Genomic DNA, 19,134 nt, shown 5'->3' on the forward strand with positions numbered 1-19,134 from the left:
ACACAGAGACCAGGAAAGAGAGAGAGAGACCGGGAGAGAGAGAGAGAGAGAGAATGCGATAACGCAGGCGTCTCTAAACAAGAGCAGGGCGACGGATCTCTCCTTGTTCGCCTCGTCTGCAATTGTAATAGAGGTGCTTCGGTCCCTTAACATGGTCTCCATCGCCAGCAAAACGCAACAGAAGTGCAAACGTTGCGCTCGTACTCTCTCCCCGAACAAGAGAGTCACTCTCCAGTTTGACTGAATCAGTCACCTTCTCCGAGAGTGCCATTATTCCTCCAGAAATGTAAATCTGTTGCCGTTTGTTTTCATCACCGTCCCCGGAGAGAAAACAAACTCGCAGGCGTGTGATGTGCAAATGCGGCCCCCGATTATTTTGTAGTGCCGGAGTGAAACAACGCACTTGGAATAATGTGACAACCTTTACGAACGTCGCCATTACAAGAGAAAACTGCGTTGACACCTGCCCTCCGTCTGAAGTGAGCGGCGGTGTAAATCAGGGAAATTTAAAGGCTTTTAACATCGCATTTCCCAGATGTCAGCGGCGCTTGAGTAACTACTGTAATACCGCTAAGAGAATAATACATAATTTATTCCCTCGGATTTATGATCGCTTTCTGAGTGACTGTAAATTAGATTGTATATTTATATTCCTCTCTGTGTGAAGACGCAATTACGTGTCATCGCCCATCAAAAGGTTTAGCGCACGTATACTCTCCTCGTCAAACAGGAAGATATAAAACGGGTCTGACAGGTAAATGCAATCTTCCGAGGCACAGGCATCCAGGAAGGACTTCATTTCGGGGGGAATCGCAACCGAAGGACGGGTTGGCATCGGTGAATGACATTCACGACCACTTTGAACACAGTCTCGACAACACTGCGATTGGCTCTTTTAGAGTTTAATGTAGTTGAACAATCCGTTTTGTTGTTGTTCAGATGACAACTTGTGAAACCTGACCTTTGTCATCGTTTCGCCATCGCCCTCCTCTCAGTCCAATAGGAATCCCCTGGCCCTCGGAAAGACCCCCAGAGAGAATTCATATCATGTCCACTTTGCCCCCCGCCCCCAGTGCATATACATCTATAGGCTCTCCACACAGGAACAACACCGCTATACACACACTTATTTATATACAATTTATACATGTCACCCTCGCTTTGCTGTTGGGCGCCGCGACTCGTGACAATGTAAAAGAAAAACAAAAAACACACAATACATTCCAATATGCATATAAATCCATAAACACTTCTTTTAGGTCTCCAGTACGAGTCTTCAGAAGTTAAGCTGCCTAATTCAGAGGCACCACTCCTCCAGAGATCAGAGCGGTGATTCGCACAACCCCCATCTCCTTGCCCTGGGCTTCAATGGAGGAAAATAATGGTCCTACAAAAATAAATAAATAACGATAATAAAAACGAAAGCCTCCACACACTTCATCCTTTTAAGACATCTCTCCTTTGATTTAAGGCTAATGTATACTTTGGCTCTCGGGAACGTTTTGCAGTGGGCAACTCTGCCGTGTGTGACGTGTGCTTAATGGGAGCGTCTCATGGCAGCGACGTTCAAAACAGGGGAGAGAAGTCCTCGGACACAGGACACGTGTTCCTCCCCAGCCAGCGTGTGCTGACAGCGTTCGAGCGCCCAGGGGTCGGCTGAAACGCCCCTCCGTGGAGGACGAGCGCTCCCATGAACTGCAGTCCCGTGCTGAACACGGACGAGTCCTCGACCCGTCGGACCGGAGCTGCTTTAAGGAGGACACACCTCCGGTCCGTGTTGGACTGCAAGAAAGCCTTTTTTCCGGTCACCCTTCTTCCGGCGGGAGGTCCGAGTCCGAGTCACCTGACCCATCACACAGAGGAGCCAAACACAGGGATATTTAAACTTCACACACTTTCCTCGGCTCTGGGATGCTTCACGGTCTCCAATTAAAGGCATTTACGGGTTTATTCATTCTGCCATATCCTGATCAACGCTGTCAGCACAGTTTTTAAGAACGTCTTCGCTCCAGCCTCCTCCTCTTCCTCTCAGAGGTGGTCCGTCAGGGGGGCCCCCGTCATCGCAACGATATACGAAGTCGAATTCAAGTCACTTGAGGCCGCGCCGGCTGCCGGGATGACCCCAGTGCCCCGACGGTCTGAAAAGATAGTCAGCGTGTTTCCCTTTCAGGCCGGCGGAGGAGGAGGAGCAGCGGGCGGACGGGCCCTTCGGTCCCTCGGGTCAGGAAGGGCCCCGCTCTCCCGCCAGCGGAGCTCTAGTAGCCGTCGTCGTCCTCCACTTCGTAGCCGTAATCTGCAAAGACAGAAGGGCGGGGAGACACATCAATAAGACACCGTACAGACTGACACCGTATGGACTCGGGTTCGGTCTCGTGTTGTGGAAATGCTCTGGCTTCAAGTTTCTGAGTAAGGAATAAGAACAGGAATATGAAAAGGAATACGGCCAGTGTCGGAGTCGCTCACCGTTGCCGCCCATCAGCTGCAGGGCGCTGACGCATGGCTCCTCCTCCTCCTCCTCTTCCTCCTCGTGGTCCTCCTCTCCGTACACCACCGGCCCACTCTCCACCACCACGGGCTGCCCGGGTTCAGAGGGTGCGGGGGCCGCAGGGGGCGCAGTCTGGCGGCGATGGGAAACGACAGGGTCAGCCGAGGGGACAGACACGGCACAGCCAGAGTTTAGTGTTTCATACAAGACTTACAGGCTCAATGATCGAGGAGGGGATAAACGTTCTCTCCCTCGTTCTCCCTCTCCCTCTCCCTTTCCCAGCCCATAGAAAGCCAGGCTCTCGCCGCACCCAGCTGGGCCGCACATTCCCACATTCCCTCGAGCGCAACGATACGATGAAAAGAAAGTAGACCCGATTTATTATCACGAAGAAGGGAAAAAGCTCAAAACTAATCACGGCTTGACCTCCCTGTAATCATCCAGGCAATTTCCACCGGGCCGTAGCCGGTGGACAAGCAAGCGTGTTGGAGACGGCGGGCTCTCCCCGAGTCCGGCTCTCCCTCGGCCCCCTGCAGAGGGGAGCACGTTTAAGCACAGCTTGGGTTCAGAAGTGTGTCTGAAACCTTTAATAACATACAAAGGAATAATTAAACACGGGCATCTGCGGAGACACCTAACGCCTAATGGGTTAATTGAATAGACTGATTACAATCAATTTCTGCAAGATCAGTTCGGCAAACAGGGTCATTAAACTGAGTGCAGCTACTCAGACTAAGACTGAACTGCAGGTGGATTGAAAAAAAACAAGCACAAAGAAGCCTGTCCGTCAGGTATTGAGCCTCCCCCCCACCCCGAGCACCGAGCGCTCCTCGTGCCGACTCCGAGGCCGAGACGGAAGCAGCCGGTTTGGTCTCCCCCTCGGAGGACGAGGGCAGGAGTTATGTAACGCGCCGTGCCTCTCCGCTCGATGTTGCCTGGCAGCCGAGCGAATGACCCTCAGATAAAGGTGATGTTTTCTTCCCGTTTGATCTGCTGTGAAAGTGCCATTCACAGCAGCCCGCCCCGCCCAGGAGCAACGGGAGGCCCCCTCCCCCCACGCGGCCGATCTACAGACGAGTTACTCCATGTATATACCTTTTATTATACACACACACACACACACACACACACACACACAGTGTTTGAGTAAAACATGGTAATGGTGTCGTTTTACTTGCTTCTGTAATAGGTTTTTACTTACAACCGCAAAGACCCGTTTATTGTTTTAACCAAACGAGCCGCCTCAATCTGACGAGGACTAGAGAGGCGCCTCATTAATCCCAGATCATATTTAAATATTCTGTGTATTTATTTTAATTAAGCCTGTTTTCATTCCCGCTACTCCTGTTCGAGCTGCTAATTACACACCGGGAGAGAGAGGGGCGCATCTAGGGAGAGGCAGCTGGCTGGCGTGGGAGGTTTACAGGAGAGAGACGGCCCCCCACCCCCGGCCCCGGCCCCCGGCCCCCCAGCGTGAGTGCAGGAGGGATGCGGCTCCCCCTGACTGTCACAACGGTAAACTCAGTGGCTGCAGGACAGAGCGGAGCCCAGTTTACCTGTTCCACCGCCATCTTCTTAATGGGCTGGGCGGACACCAGCGGCCGCAACCTGGGGGCAGAGGAAGACATGGTTAGACTGGGAGACCGGAGTGGGGACACGCCACACGCCTGGTCCCTCGCGGCTCGGCTCCACACACCAAGAAGCATACTGTGTACTTTGAAAGGGCAATTTTTTATGTGTATATCAGAAACCACTTAATCTGTGCTGTGATTTCCTGGGGCTCGATTGCCCTCCGGCTGAGAGAATTAAATCAGTGCAGGAATCTGTTCAGCTCAAACGCAGACTTCTTTTTAAAAGCGCAGGGGGGATAAGACAGGAACCCAAGTGTCTGTATATCCGGACCCTGCGCCGCACTGCCCTCTCGCAGCTCTATGGGGTCAGAAACAATTGAAGAGAATGGGTCAGAGAGCTTTTTCTGCTCCCGTCCCTTGCTGAACTCGGACCACGTTGCTCAACTTCGCACTGCTGACGGGGTCGACGCGATGATGAAGACAGGAATTCACACACAGGAATGAGCAAACTGTTGAGCTTTATTTAACATTTTACTTGTGATCAAATGCATGTAGCCGACTGTCCTTGCTTCGCCTCCCTGTGCAGTGCAGTTGTGTTGCTGCTGCGTGTGTGTGTGTGTGTGTGTGTGTGTGTTTGTGTCTGTGCTGGAGTCCCCGGCCCGCTGTCCAGGTGGACGTAGCAGAGCAATCACCACACCGATGTCTCCCCTCTCCTCCCCCACCGAGGACGGGCCTGGGGACCCCGGGGAGCTCCGCTAATAGGATTGGCGGTATTCAGATTAGACGTGATGCACTTCAGACGGGGGGGGGGGGGTGGGGGCAATGGGGACGCCGACTACTGGTCCTCCAACTACGACAGCTAAGCCGCAGCCCCCACCAGGACCGAGGGATAATCCTCCACGCTGCCAGCCGCTTCCCACCGCACTGACGATCGGCGCTGCGGAGGAACAGACGTTTGTACGCCGGTGCGCGACCGTGCCGCACACTTTCCCCCCCGTGGAAATGATACCAATATGTTTGAGTGGCGGTTAACTGCGTTCAGCCCTGAAATACGGCGACTCAAAGCAGGTTTTGATGGTAAAACGCGCAGTCGGTTTATTAAATAAAGAGCAGAAGGAAAACAAACACAAACAAGGAGCCGACGTTTCAAATTAGCATACATCTCCCAGACGCACTGATAGACTTTCCCCGGGGACTTACTGTAAGCACTTTACACACTTTATAGGAGAAACTGCATTTAATTAATCTTCTTAGGAAGAGGGATATGTTCAACACAGACTTCTCCTTTCCTTTTGTCAAACCTCATTAGGAAATGCATCTCGTACAGACCATCTGGTAAGACAGCGCGCCAGCGTAACAAAGAACCGACTCCAACACAGCGATCAGAAATACCTATTTTTCTTGGATTGAAATTCACTTTTCATGTTTTAAAGGACTAATTATAAATAACCCCCCCCCCCCGTTTCATAAGGAAAAATGATACGAAGTCCTCATTATCTTAAAGCGGTGCCAGTGAACCCAGTGCTAATGCGTTTACTAGGTCGCTCATGGAAAGTATGCTTTAAATAAAGATGAATTGGAAATCTCTCCACGGTTCGCACTCACAAAAAAAAACACAGGATGTCAATGTTTCAGCACCACGTTCGGTGCAGTTTAGTTCCTGTAATGTTCTCCTATTTGAATGATGAGCAAAACTCCAGTTACATAAATCCGAATTGACAGCAGGTCCTTCCTCAGCCAAGGCCTTCGAACACAGTGAATTTTATCAGGTTGTCAAATAGCAGGCTTTTAAAAATGCAGAGAATGTCTACCAGTAGCTTTTTAAAGAGCACAGTCTCTCAAACACACCCGTCATGCGAATTAAAGGGGCATACGGCTCAGTTTGTATCAGTTGTCAAACGCCTGCGAGGAAGACCGGTCTTTAGGGCAGAGGGTGTGCGTCCCCTTGGTCCTCTGAGGCCCGCGTGTCGGTGCCCAGGCTGGCCTCGGCTCCAATCTATCCTTCACTGGGGCCGACCCAGAAGCCTCCAGGGCAGCCTGGCACTGGGCAGACCTTGGCAGCATCACAGTCCGCTTCGAAGCCAGAAGGATCGATGCTTACAATCCCCCGCCGGCTAATACGAGAGCGCTTAACAAAACGAAAGGCTGGGGATATTGATTTTGTGTTTTCGAGGAGATGTTTGATTAAATATTATTCGCACCCAAGTTCAGGGAGCTCAAAACCGAGAAGTCTCTGAAGCCATAAAGAGGGTTAATTTAGAGAGAGAGTTCAGCCAATTAATTATTAAAGTGTGTGAGGGAAAAAACGTTAACGATGGAAAAATAATAATAGCAAGGAGTCTCTGGTGTCAAAAACCAAACCAATACAGATGCATAAAAATCACTGGCTCACCCGTCGGCCTACCGTCGGGGGTTTTGGCACAAATAGACATCTAGAGAGGAGAACCATACGCAAGGTGAATAAGCCACACATTCCCTGTTGTCCTCACGCTCTTCACTCGATGGAGGCTATAGATAGCACAGCATTGGACGACGGCAACGAGCACGGCTTTAATGCGTCTTATTCTGGTACTGTCACCGGCTCCGTTCACGTGGATCTAAAAGCAGCGTAAGCCGACTCAACGGAACGAGGTCTGTCCGTTCGCTGGATACAGCACACTGGCAGGTGTCCTCGTGTAATCCTCTTATGGGGAGCGGTTGACATTCCTGCCAAAAGTTCAGGAACGTTTATTTATATCTGAATGCAGCCGCACCGTATAGTCTATTGAACACATTTAAACTGGGGAGGGATAACAGCATAATGTACAGAAAGGTGACCAAGTGCTTACATAACGAGGGTGGGAGTGAACTGCGACGGCACAGACAAGCGGCTTTGTTAATTAAACACAGGAACGCCTTCACAAGCAGGGAGAGTGGCAGCCCGCCCGTCCCCAGCCTCCCACCCGTCCGTCACTCAAACAGGCGCAAACGGGTGACAAACACCCACAACTCAACCCACCCCGGCACAGAACCGGGGGGCAGACGTCGGCGGCGGGGCTGGATTGACCTCGGCCACCACGGCGAAACAGATCCGCTCGGTATCTGACAGACACCTCAAGAGTTATCGACAAAAACATCCGGCAAGTCAAACCAGACAACAGAAAATGGAGCAGGTTTAACGGTCTGCAGGGCACCCGGGCGACAGCTGAGACGCTTCTCGCGGGGGAATCCCACAACCAGGGCTCAGGCATTCATACGCCTGGACAAACCCAGCCAGCTTCGATAAGAATCATCTTAAAAATGTATTTGTATTTATTACATTTTTTTTACTTCAACTGTTTCTCAAAGTGCAGTCTGGGGCAGGGTGGGATGTTGCAACACCCTACAACAGCCAACGCAGTGCTGATTAAACAATATCGTTCAACCACTTCTTTGCAAGTCTTTGTTTGAGTCTGCGTTTCGTTTCTGGAGCAGTTCAGCATACAGCAGAGCATAGCCACTGATACTGGTAGATACTACGGTCCATCGCTACTGCTTTGGCTTCAGGGAGGAAGAGCGTTGAAGAGAAGTGCCCAGAAGGGTCTCGCTTTCATGGTTTTATATTCAGACTCTGCGAAGGGCTTTAACATGATCTCCACTCTGAGCTTCTCCAGAGGAGGGCCTGAGGCACGTATGAAGAAAACACACCATTCAACACACTGCAAATCTGAGCTACAAAGGGCCTGCATGGCTGCACAGCATGTTGCACAATCCGGAGCGATTCGATTCGGCGTTCACGGCCCCTCCACCGAACACCGCTCTCGACGCCGAACGGCTCTATGACAGCAAAGACGAACGGATGAGTATTTGGCAAGGACGGGCGATCACAGGATAACTGGAAGCCTGTGGTACCACCGAGAACACAGCTGGTAAGCGGTGGTAAGCGGTGGCAAACGGTGCCCAGCGCATTTCCATCACAGATCCAATGAAGTAAGATCTCAAAGCATTCCAGCTGCATCACATGTTTGGGGTTTGTTTTTGTTTAGAAATATTAAAACCATTGCAACACAGGGACATCAGATTGCTTCTCTTCGCTCGCTCATCGACCCTGCTCTCTCAAGCAACCCATATGTCACGCGTTAATAATGCACAGCAGTTTAATATGACAGTGGAAAATAGCAGGTCGGGCATCTTGGCGTCCAAGACCCACCCAGCCAGTCAGCACACAGGGAAAAGGAGTAACGTTTGATTTACTCAGCTATGATGGGGCAGGGAAGTCTGTCAATAGTAAAAATCATGAGAATTAAATGTTTGACACCCGACTGTCTCATTATTTCACGGTCAGTTCCCCTGAAGTCTACACGGGACACAGAGAGCAGCGACTTCCTGGCTCATCTGGGCCGAGGAGAGGAGCCTTTTAATTTCCTAACAAGCGTCTCTGTGCGTCCCTCGCCGCACACGTCTCACGGCCAGACGGTCGATGGGACCGCTAATGGAAACGGTTCATGCAGAAATAAATCTGCCACTTCCAATCAATCACCGGGGACTGCTGGTCGTCAATAACTTTGGGATCTCCCTTTCCTGGGCCGCGCACGGTTTATCCACCACACAGACCCATAAATCTGCCGAGGGACGGATTCCTCACTCGATCATCGCCGGTGTCCCGCGTTTTAGAGGAAAAGGACAGTTCTGGGAAACTCTTATTCGAGGGGGTTTATGAACTTGAAAGCCCCATTAGAGTCCACCGCAACGGCAGTCAAACCCACCCTATCTACCCTGTTATCTAAACCACTCCAGAAGCAGCAAATCGCTTCCCCCTATATGCCTTTAATTACACAAATGCACCACTTTATCGCGGGCAGATACCATCATTCTACTTGGAGATGAATGATCATTAGTGTAACTGATTTGATATGAAGAGTAGTGGATGGAGACAATTAACAGAAGGACTCATAATGGAGCCGTCGTCAACTATCACATCATATGATAGTCCAGCTTGGTGCATTAAGTCAAGTCGGGGGGAGTGACCCTAGTTTAATATCGGGAATTAAGCTAAAATACCACACGTTAAATGCCACCGTTCACACTGCGGCATCACTCTCTTAACCATTAGCCGTGATGTCATCATGAATATGGAGATCGGGGGGACCGAGGCCGACTGCGGATGTTAGACAAGGTCACTCGTTTTTAAATGCCACCTTCTCAGCGCACAGGCTCGGGGGCTCGAACCCCAGTGAACCGCAGAGGATTAATAAGGCAGAGGTTCTCCGATGTTAATAGGACGGGGTGGGACTGTGAAGGATCAGCCGGTTGACAAAGAGAAAGCCGCTCGGAGATGGCGGATAGAACAAAGGGCAGGTGGCAAACGGGGGCACGTGGCCCAGGGGCGAAGCCTCTTGCGTCTCATTAACACTGCTTTATACGGAGGCAGAGACACGCGTTCATGAGGGCAGTCACACAGCGGGCACTTAATAATAAAACCTGTCACCGCAGCGACTGCCGGCCGCTCACCTGCCACATCATGCTCCCTCTTGCATAAACAGGCGCACGATTAAGCAGGTTTTAAAAACGGAGAGCAACGGTGTCTCTATAAATCCAGCCCGTCCGATCTCTTCACCCCTAAGTCAATAAACGCCGGTGACATTTCCGCGAACGCCTCCTCCTCGGCCGACCCGTGGAACCGGCAATTAGCAGGTCAGCGGAGCCTGGAGAGGGTGTGTGTGCCGTGAAGTACGATTTGTCAGCCTAGCTAGTTTTAGTGGTTTATTGTAGAAGTTTTGAAGTCAGGATGACAAATACCCTGTTGTGCACCAGTTTCGAGTCAACTCTCAGCTGGCATTGCGACACGACATACGGAGGGACGCCATTTCATTCCCAATCCACGCAGATCCATGGGCACAAAGTAGGCCCGAAAACTGGCTTTTCCAAGACTACACACATACAACAACACACACTGCTTCAAGGGAGAAAAGGCATTCAGACCCAGTCGACACTCTATGCAGTACATTCTCCATCCCTGCTAATGAACGCAAAGGGTGTAAACGTGATATGCACCCGTGATAAACAGAACGGATACACAGACAGTGTTGCAATTTCACTCCTCAAAGAAAACAGCGGCTCAGTTTCTAACGTGTCTCTACTAGAGCAGAAACGATCACGGGGGGTGGAGGGGGGGAAAAACCCTCAAATAACTGCTCGGATTTACATTTCAAACAAAGGAAAGCAGACAAATATTTCTTCTGCGTAAAAACATCCACAGTTGCGTTCAAAAAAAGAAATTTAAACTGCTGCAGGGGGAGAGAAAGAGCAGAAAAACGGAGGGCAATTATCTTTGCTATTTCTGGAAGAGTGCTTTTAATCTCGCCCGAGTGGAAAGAACACAGGCCCTCTGTTGAACAGCTTTACTGGCGGGGCGAGAGGCCCCCCGTCCCACACGGCCGCTCTGCTGCACTGAGAGGGGTTCGTAGCGCTCAGAGAGACCCCTGCCACAAGAGAGGGGGAGGGAGAGAGAGAGAGAGGTAGGAGAGGAAGGGACTGAAGCAGAGAGGACTAAACTGAAACACTCCCATCAGCACAGCAGTCATGAGGGCATCTCTGCTGTTTATGCTTTTAGCACTGAAATGGAGTTAAAACCCAACGCAGCCATGAATAACGTCGATAAAGGCCATGTTATAAATGTTACATCATCAAATAAACGTCCGGCTCCACACTATGAAGCTTTCGCCGAGCACTAAAGCGCAGGTTTTCACTTCCGAACGTCACGGTGAGAACTTTAAAAAGCCCAGCTCTCATTCAGTAAAAGCCCGGGCCGCGTGCGTTGCCATGAATGATTCAGTGACCCTCGGACGGGCATCAATGATTCATGGTCATGAATGTGTTTTAAGAATTGGAAAAACAACACAACATGAAGGCGCTGCGCGTTTCCCGCTCTCCTCAACACGGCGATTCATCAAACTGCTTCGCAAACACTTCAACACGTTGAAAGAGACGACCTTGTACTCGTTAGATCGAAATCTGAATTGTAAACAGTTCAGGGGAAATTCTGCAGTATTTAAACCACAGCCAATGGAAAGGAGAGACGGAATCCCGAGGATCAAAACACAGTCAGGACTATTTACAATAATAAAAAAAAGTGAGGCCTTGATTAAACTTGTTTGCATTTGTATTACACCAGTCTGTTTTTCCAGGCACTTTTTCCAAACTCTATTATAGCTGCAGTGCTGAAACTAAATATATGTTTGTTGCCTAATTTGTTCCATATTGTCACCAAATTTGAGGCTAAATTTACTTTCGGTAGTTATTTTAAGACGGCACTGCAAGGTCAACATGCAACAGGCTGCCCCCCCCACGCCTGCGTCAGCGGGGAACGGCAAATTGAAACCAGATGCCCACGGCGTGTGGCAAAGTGGCAAAGGGAGGGAACTGCTTGTAGGCCGAATGAAACGCAGTGAAATATACAACCAATCCCACTCAGCCGGGGTTTGATTCTTGTTCTTTAAGAACTCTAATAAGAATAACATTTTAAAAATACATTTCTGATCCGCACCACCCCAGATCTACACAACGAGCAGCAGCCGGACCCCTGACCGCCCCCCGTCCAGGCACAGTGGCCCGCCACCCCTTGCTGCTCGTGCGTTCGTTTGACACGCTATGTACCGCGTTAAAATATTTCAATTTCAAAATTTCAAGTTAGATTCCACGTCCTGGACTATTTTCCAAGAAGTACAAATACACAGGCAAACAAAAATAGCCGTCGTCAAGATTGTTTTATAATCGTGTTAAACCAAAAAGCCCGAAGCTCTGAAATGGAGACCGTACATTTAACTGACAAGCCGAGGAACAAGAGGACTCCTGCCTCTACATTGTGCAAATTAAATCCACACAACTTAAAGGACACTATCTGGGGTCTTGATTTATTCAGGACCCCGGCGAATGCTTCTCTCGACTCAAGACCTCAAATTCTAACCACGCGCTAGGCCAGATAACCCCGAGAGAGATGGCAGTTTGGTCAGACACCGGATTAACTCCTGCTGAAAGACAGACGCATGAACCAAGGTAAGGACGGAAACTACAAATCCCAGAGGTAGAAAAGGAGATCTTCTCGGAGATTAGGAGATGGGCGAACCGTCATCTTGAGCAGACATCGCTAAACTGTGCCGGGCCGTCCCGTTATGAAATGTTAAAAACCATACCGCCTTGCCAGAAATGGGTGGGATTAAAAAATTACCTCTTCCCCATGCTGCTGACGGGGCTGGCCAGGCCTCGCCCGCCACTGCCGCCGCTGCTGTGGGACTTCCTGCGGCCGGCGACCCTCCTGGCCGCCCCGGCGCCGCCACCCTCCCCGCCCTCATCCGCCTGCGGTGCCGGGCTGCTGCCGCCCTTGCTGTTCAGGTCGCGCAGGACGTCGTAGTTGATCTTGCTGGAGATCTTCTTCTGCTCCAGCATCTTCTCGATGGCCTCGCCTGCCGTGCTGGCCCGGATCGGCTCGCGTTTCTTCCCCGACTTCTTGGGCTGGAGAGACGGAGAGCGAGTCAGCGGAGGACTGGGTAAATAAAAGCAAACCGTCCTACACCGAAGAGAGTAGGTGTCCCGGGCTGAACCGTTACCTTCTGCTCCTTATAGATCCCCAGCTCCTTCTCCTTCGCGATCCTCTCTTCCTTTTCTAGAACAAAGATGAATCAATTAACGTCAGTGGAATGTAATTGGGATGATTAATCAAATACACATCAGTTAATGGGGCCAAACCTCGCAGGCATCACACGGGGAATGCTCGGGGGGGCGTTCGTGTGTCCGTGACTGATGGGAGGCTGCTGTCACAGAGCTACAGACTGGTCCCCCCAGTTCTGAGAGCACATCGATTTGTCCCACTCAATCATAGGTATCCCAACCACCCAGTGAAAGTTATGCCGCCGCCTCTACTCACCTTTCTGTTCCTTCAGGTAGTCTGCGTTCTCCTTCATCCACAGCTGGGTTTTGATCTCCACTTCCTTGTCGTTTAAGATGTACTGGAATGAGAAACAACACCAATTACGCAACTGACGAGAGAGACGCACATCGACAGCCACGGCCAAATGGCGGAAGCTCAAGTCCTGATTATTGCATGAAAAAAAGGTCTTCCCCAATTAAATTGATTCCAATCGTTAGAAACATTTCACTTGATCACCTAAGAAACCCGTACCGGAAACCCCGTGACACGGTTCAAGACACAACGTCCCAGACTCACCCTCTCAATCTCATCATCGTCTATCCCATTCAGGTCCAGTTCCCCGTTCTCCGAATCCCCATCTGTAAAGGCCGGGAGAAATCAAGTCAGCTTGGTCGATTGCTCACAAACCCCACGCGGCTTCACCGGGGGGCCGCTTGTACATCAGATAAATGTCAGAACTAATGCCTACCAGGCGAACCATTATGAAACAGGTTATTACTTCGAAATGAAAGACTCCTCTCGCCTGATTACAGCGCGCTTCTCTCTCGGAGACTTAAATGCCTGTTTGATGAGGTTTATTGGTAAATCTCTGCTTTGCACCTTCTTATAATTATGGCCAATATACTTAACAGGGCTTTCTAATTAAAATGGTTTGGTTTCATCAGGCATAAAATTAACGACGTTGATTATTAAATAAAGCTGTAGCTGCGATGCCACGGCACGCGTTATGGAATAAAAAGTGTGCTAATATAAGTGCATCGACTTACGCCACGAGAGACTTTGACTCCTGCAAAACCTACATGTTGACATTGTGTTAATGATTTCCTGACGGGTCCGTGCTTGTTCAAGACACACACACACGCTCTTCAAAAAGCCCTCCTGCAAAAATAAAAGCTGCACTTGTGATTACAAAGAGCTCCAAATCTCTCTCCCATTTAAAAAAAAACATCAATTACACCTGGATTGATGGTCAAGTATGTGAACTGAGATCACACTGGATTAAATTAGTTTACTTTTCCTCCAAAACTAAATAAATCGAGTAACACTTGCCTTTCAAAATGAAGACAAACATGTCAGTGAAAGTATTAAACTGCTCAGAAGTTTAAAAGACACATTCAAACACAATCCACTCTTTGTATTCAGTCCAAGAAATCACTTCAAAGTAATCATGTTTGGTTGGGGGGGGTAGAGCTTCACAGGTAATTAGTTGTGGACAGGTGCACCAGCACTAAAATCCCCCAATTTATGGCTTCGGGGGAATTTAGTTGAAATATTGCTGCAATTTAGTTAGGCTTTTACCGATGTGAACCTCAGCAGCTGTTCATTACCAGGCTGTTGATACCAAAGCCGTTTCATAAGATCGTCTATTGACTGTTGGTGGATCTGCCTTTGTAGTCGCACACATTTCAAGAGCTGTGACTCCAAGAACCACGAATTTACATGAAAAGGTTGTGGTGGATGAAACTGACACAATGGACAGCCTTTAAAAAAAAGAGTTGTGTAAATGGGTCAATCTGCCGAGCAAAGCCACTGAATCACTTCATTAAAGACATGGCACGGAACACACAGAGCACCTATGGAAGGAGCTTGGTCGTCGATCCCCACCGCTGCTGCAGTACGGTAGCGCTTTAAGGACTGGATTGCCGCTAATGGGTTCCTCACGCGAGACAAATGTGTGAAAGGCGATCCGTAATTGGGGAACAGCGTCGGAGCTGTGATTCACGGTCCGAGCAGCACGACGCTGATTAGAAGCAATTACAGCCATGTGTGTTATTGAAACTGCCAAGCACGGCTTAAGAGAAATAAATCTCCCTAAAACAAATGCGTTGGGGAGCATTACTGTGGCGTCTAGAGTTTCAAATTAAAAACCAGCCACACTGGGAGCTGAGCATCAGAGGGTCTTTTCATCTCCCTCTCAGCGACGGAGGGACACCGCGGCTCTCAGCGCGCGCTGCGTTCCCTCAGATTATTTCATATTCATCTCAATGGCTCGCTTGTTTTAAATTACACACAAAATAGGCATGTTGGTTTAGCCTCGAATAGAGCTCTATATGAAAAACTACACACTTAAAGAGTGCGATTTAGACTGCATAGTCTAACAACTCGAGAAGATGTGGATAAAACCTGAAGATAAGTAGATCCCCATTCGCCATCGCACCTCAGAGTCACGGCTCCGAGCACAGGTAACCTGACTGTGTGATCTGAGCTTTTGGGAACAAAAAGAAACCCCGAGAGGCCACCGATAGGCCGCTTAAATCACTTTCCAGAAACCAGAGCATCCTCTCCGGCCCTTGCCTCACAAACCCTAACGCTGCCCCCAGGCTCTCCCCTCCTCCTGTGGTCAGCCTCCCTCTTTCAGGCGTCTCATATGGTTGCAGACTGGACAGTGCATCAGCAGCGCACGGTTGGGACGTCTCGCTAGGCCTCAAGCCATGACCTCTAACGGCGCACTCAGCACGACGACATCAGGCCCCAGACATTACCTCCATGATGGGGGAGTTAAGGGCACTTATCTACATTGTCCAGCCTGCAGGCCTAATCCCAGCTGTGCGCAGGATTAATGGCATTAGAATAGAATAACAAACAGGCTCCCATCAAGAGAGTACGATGGTGTTGTTATTTATAAAAGACTAAAGGCTAAAAACGGCCCTATGTCTCTGGAGGCTTTGGATCTGCTCTCTGTAGATCTTCGAGCGATCATGAACCGGCAAGCCTTTAGGAATGCATTAAACCAGCCCCTCCAATCAATTGTGTGACCTGTTGTCTGTGAGCCCCCCAGACCTCTGCCCCCAGTCTCGATAAAGGCAAGATTCCTGGAGTTTTATGCGGGAGACAGAGAGCTGTGAAAATATAAACTAAAAGTCCGTAATTTCATAAGCATTCAAAGGCATTTCACGTCGCACCGAGGGATGAAACCTCCAAGAACTCAGCCAGCGAATTCCACAGCTAATAAAACTGGAAGCAGAAAACAACTGTGTGCAATGACACACACTGGGAGCCAATATTTACAGGCCAAGCGCTTGCTTCAGCTCCTCCGACGCTTCTGGAAACTCTAAAAGATTAATTTAGCGACTCTCCAGTGACCGGGCTGTCGAGTGTCTCGAGCCGAGGCCGGTGTCTGCGGCCCAAAGGCAGCGCCGCGTTGGCCGGGAATCAGGCGTCCTTTTTCAGCCGGGACAATACACTTCATTTTCATTTGATGTGTGAGGCTGCCGTTTAGTAAGCAGGGCGGTACGTTGTGCCAGTTGGCCAAGTTTCGTCAACGCGGAGCCAAAAATAAATAAAAAACGAAGGATACATTTATTGCAAACAGAAACCTACAGATGCTCACCAACACAAGGCATAGCCATAAAAAAAAAGGTTCATTTTCACCCCAGTAGACCGAAACGCCTGTGACAACAGCCTCTTTGTAATGTTCATCACCTCGGGGGAGCTGCCGAACAGGAACAGCACATCAGGGCCCCAGTATTGCTCCAAAAATCAACACTTTGACTCCCCCGCAAATCGCAAATCATTTTGATTTGGTCTAACCCACAGTTCGAGAAGTTTATCTCCGTGCTGAATTTTAAAGAGTGGCCGGGGGAGACTTGGTCAACTAGAAACCGAGACCTCACTCGCGTCGTTCCCCCAAAGCCCTTTCTGTTCAGAGGTAAAAAAGGTTCAGTTCCCGGAACACATCAGTGTAAATCAATGTTAGACCCAGGCATTCGTCTCTCATCTGCAGCAGTGATACATCTGCGGTCTGGGGCCTCGTAACCATTGAGCACAGGTGGCACAGCAACGTCGTCCATCACGTCCTTTTAGACTGATAACGGGGAAAGCAGATTCCTCACCAGGCATAGGCACGCATCATTCAAATAGGAGGGGGAGAGGAGAGAGAATACATCATTCTAGAGTCCCCCTTTACTCCTGCAGGACGTTTTTCTGCAGAAGAACGAAAACACACAAAAAGACCCCGTGTTCTCAAGCACGTCTGTGAAGAGACCACGAGACGGAGCAGAACATTCGTTACGTGTCACAGATGTCCGGGTTCTGACCAGATTAAAACAAGCCCGAATATTTCAGCGGTTTCGATACAGCACCATCTTCATGCGGGGCAAAAAAACGTTTCCTCCGAACAGAAGCAGCCTGCTGTACAAAGCGAACCGATATGAGCAGCAGCAGATTTGAGGAGGAGGCAGCAGCAGCAGCCGTGTCTGTGATATTTCACCACAAAAGAAACGGCAGCCAGGGCTTTCACTGAAAACATCCAGACTCCTGTCAGTGGCGAGATCACCTTACAGAGAGGGGAGAAGCCGGGCCCGTCTCTGGAGTGCCGTTTCCCTGCGCACGGTTTCTCATCGCTGCAGGTCAGGCTGAAATCTGAGATGCTTCTCCGTCTCCACAAGGATCTCGAGCGCAGAACGCAAGGTTGGGTCATTCGACAACAGCAGCAGCAGCAGCAGCAGCAGCAGAGAAGAGAGGGCAAGAGAACGCCACAAGCCTCTCTTTCGTTTCTCTCCAGTAAACAAAGAGGGTTTCTCAGGGACGGCGCAGGTTGGCAAAAGCCTGGCGGGAAATTCAGTTTGGCAACAGCTGAGGCAGCATCGCAGCACCTGTACCACACTGCACACCTCGGAGCGCCACAGGGCGACACCAGAGCCGACTTGAGAGTGATTTCTAGAAACAGGAGGAGCTGGATATTGTTGGTCACAGTCACACAGGTTTTTTAAGGTACAAATGCTCTCTCACAGTGGCTGCTGGGGGAGGACTAGGCCACTATTAGGATCACCTATAGTTCACAGACGGTGAGAACGGTCCAATATCACGACTGCTCTCTTTCAGTGTCAAGCGTGCATTTCTTTTTGTGACACCCAAAGGCACACCGAAGCGCCGGGCTCCGCTGCACGACTGAGGAAGGTGCGTTTCTCGTTCCTGCGAGTCGCAGAGAGCACGACCGGTTCTACGTGAACACGGACACGTCTCGACGCCGCCTCTCTGTGTGGCTGAGGCAGGCGCTCGGCAGATGGCCCGGCGCCAGCGGTGATGTCACGGTAGTAAAACAGCTGTCTAATTACATCAGGACGGGGTCAGACTGCAGCCGATCGCTCTGTTGCTCGGCAGGATGTTCAGAACTCCCAGATTGGTTCATTTTGAAAGGTTTTAGATGTCGAGCTCTATTAGCATGTTTCCACTACGTTTTGTGTTGTTTGTTTGTTGTATGATGCACATGCCTCCTGGCAGTGTGGTAAACCGTGTGGGAGGAGGCTGTGCACGTACTGCACAACATCACTGTGGCAGGACTACACGTTTACCACCCTGGTATTTTTACTGTGTCGACATTTTAAGCTCAGTGCTGCATGGACTCAAGTCTTATTTTGTGTGATTGCACTAAAACCTCTAAGGCAGGATTGGATATCAGCTTAAAGTGGACTTCAGTGCTCTCTCCTTTTGTTATTTAAAGTAGGCAGTTGAAAAGGAATAGGAGCGTTTCATTTCCATGAAGCAATGTCAACAAACACTGCAGCGGCACGTCTGTGTCTGAACCGCGGTCGAGGCCTCCAGTGAACGACACTGTGAAATCTCACCGACGCTACAGACTCGCTCCGCGGCTGCAGCTGCTCTAACTGTCGTCAAACGATACGAATGTTGCTCTGTCAGAGTAAAACACATCTGCCTGGACTGAATCGTAAAAAACAACCTTGTCGTAGATGCAGATGTTTAAACAAACGCTTTCTTTCCTTCAAAGACTGACTTTAGATCTAGAGACTTAAGATATTTGCAGTGTTAAATCTGGCTTTTCCCCTGAAAATGAATATCCTTTGAAATCGGTGTCAGGTGAGACAAGGTCATCACTGGAGACTCTCCTAGTTTTGCCAGATTTTTATTCAGGGCAGCAATAAGACTTGAAATAGACATATAATCCACCATCAAGAACTGACCTATAAAACACTCTTCTAAGTATGTCAGCTGCTCAAACACAAAGAAACTCTTGCCCGGCACCCAACTGTACGCAATCTTCCCCCGTTTAAAAACATCAATGTTTCATACAAATCTACCCTGTGACTCATCCTCGTCAACAGCAGAACTTAATTTTTAAAAAGGAAACCAATCAGCCTAGAGCAAGAGAAACAAGTAGCTGGTATTTCTGTTATCAACTATTCAACGCTTTTTTTTTCTTTTTTTTTTTTTTTTAGGTCAAGCACAAAAAAAAT

At 49.6% G+C, this 19,134-nt stretch overlaps 1 protein-coding gene across 1 annotated transcript in view; it reads right to left on the reverse strand.

The window, feature by feature from the left end:
- Nucleotides 1-886: 886 nt before the first annotated feature.
- brf1b (BRF1 general transcription factor IIIB subunit b) overlaps nucleotides 887-19,134 on the reverse strand; it is a 42,699-nt gene continuing 24,451 nt past the window's right edge. Inside the window, exons 13-19 of the mRNA XM_066694885.1 lie at nucleotides 13,238-13,299; nucleotides 12,938-13,019; nucleotides 12,621-12,676; nucleotides 12,242-12,525; nucleotides 4,042-4,093; nucleotides 2,464-2,617; nucleotides 887-2,293 (exon numbers count right to left, since the gene is read on the reverse strand). Of these exons, the coding sequence (XP_066550982.1) occupies nucleotides 2,256-2,293; nucleotides 2,464-2,617; nucleotides 4,042-4,093; nucleotides 12,242-12,525; nucleotides 12,621-12,676; nucleotides 12,938-13,019; nucleotides 13,238-13,299 (728 nt within the window). The 3' untranslated portion in view covers nucleotides 887-2,255. The remainder of the gene's footprint in view (nucleotides 2,294-2,463; nucleotides 2,618-4,041; nucleotides 4,094-12,241; nucleotides 12,526-12,620; nucleotides 12,677-12,937; nucleotides 13,020-13,237; nucleotides 13,300-19,134) is intronic.

Source organism: Amia ocellicauda, chromosome 21, assembly GCF_036373705.1.
Source record: "Amia ocellicauda isolate fAmiCal2 chromosome 21, fAmiCal2.hap1, whole genome shotgun sequence".
In the NCBI taxonomy this organism is placed as follows: domain Eukaryota; kingdom Metazoa; phylum Chordata; class Actinopteri; order Amiiformes; family Amiidae; genus Amia; species Amia ocellicauda.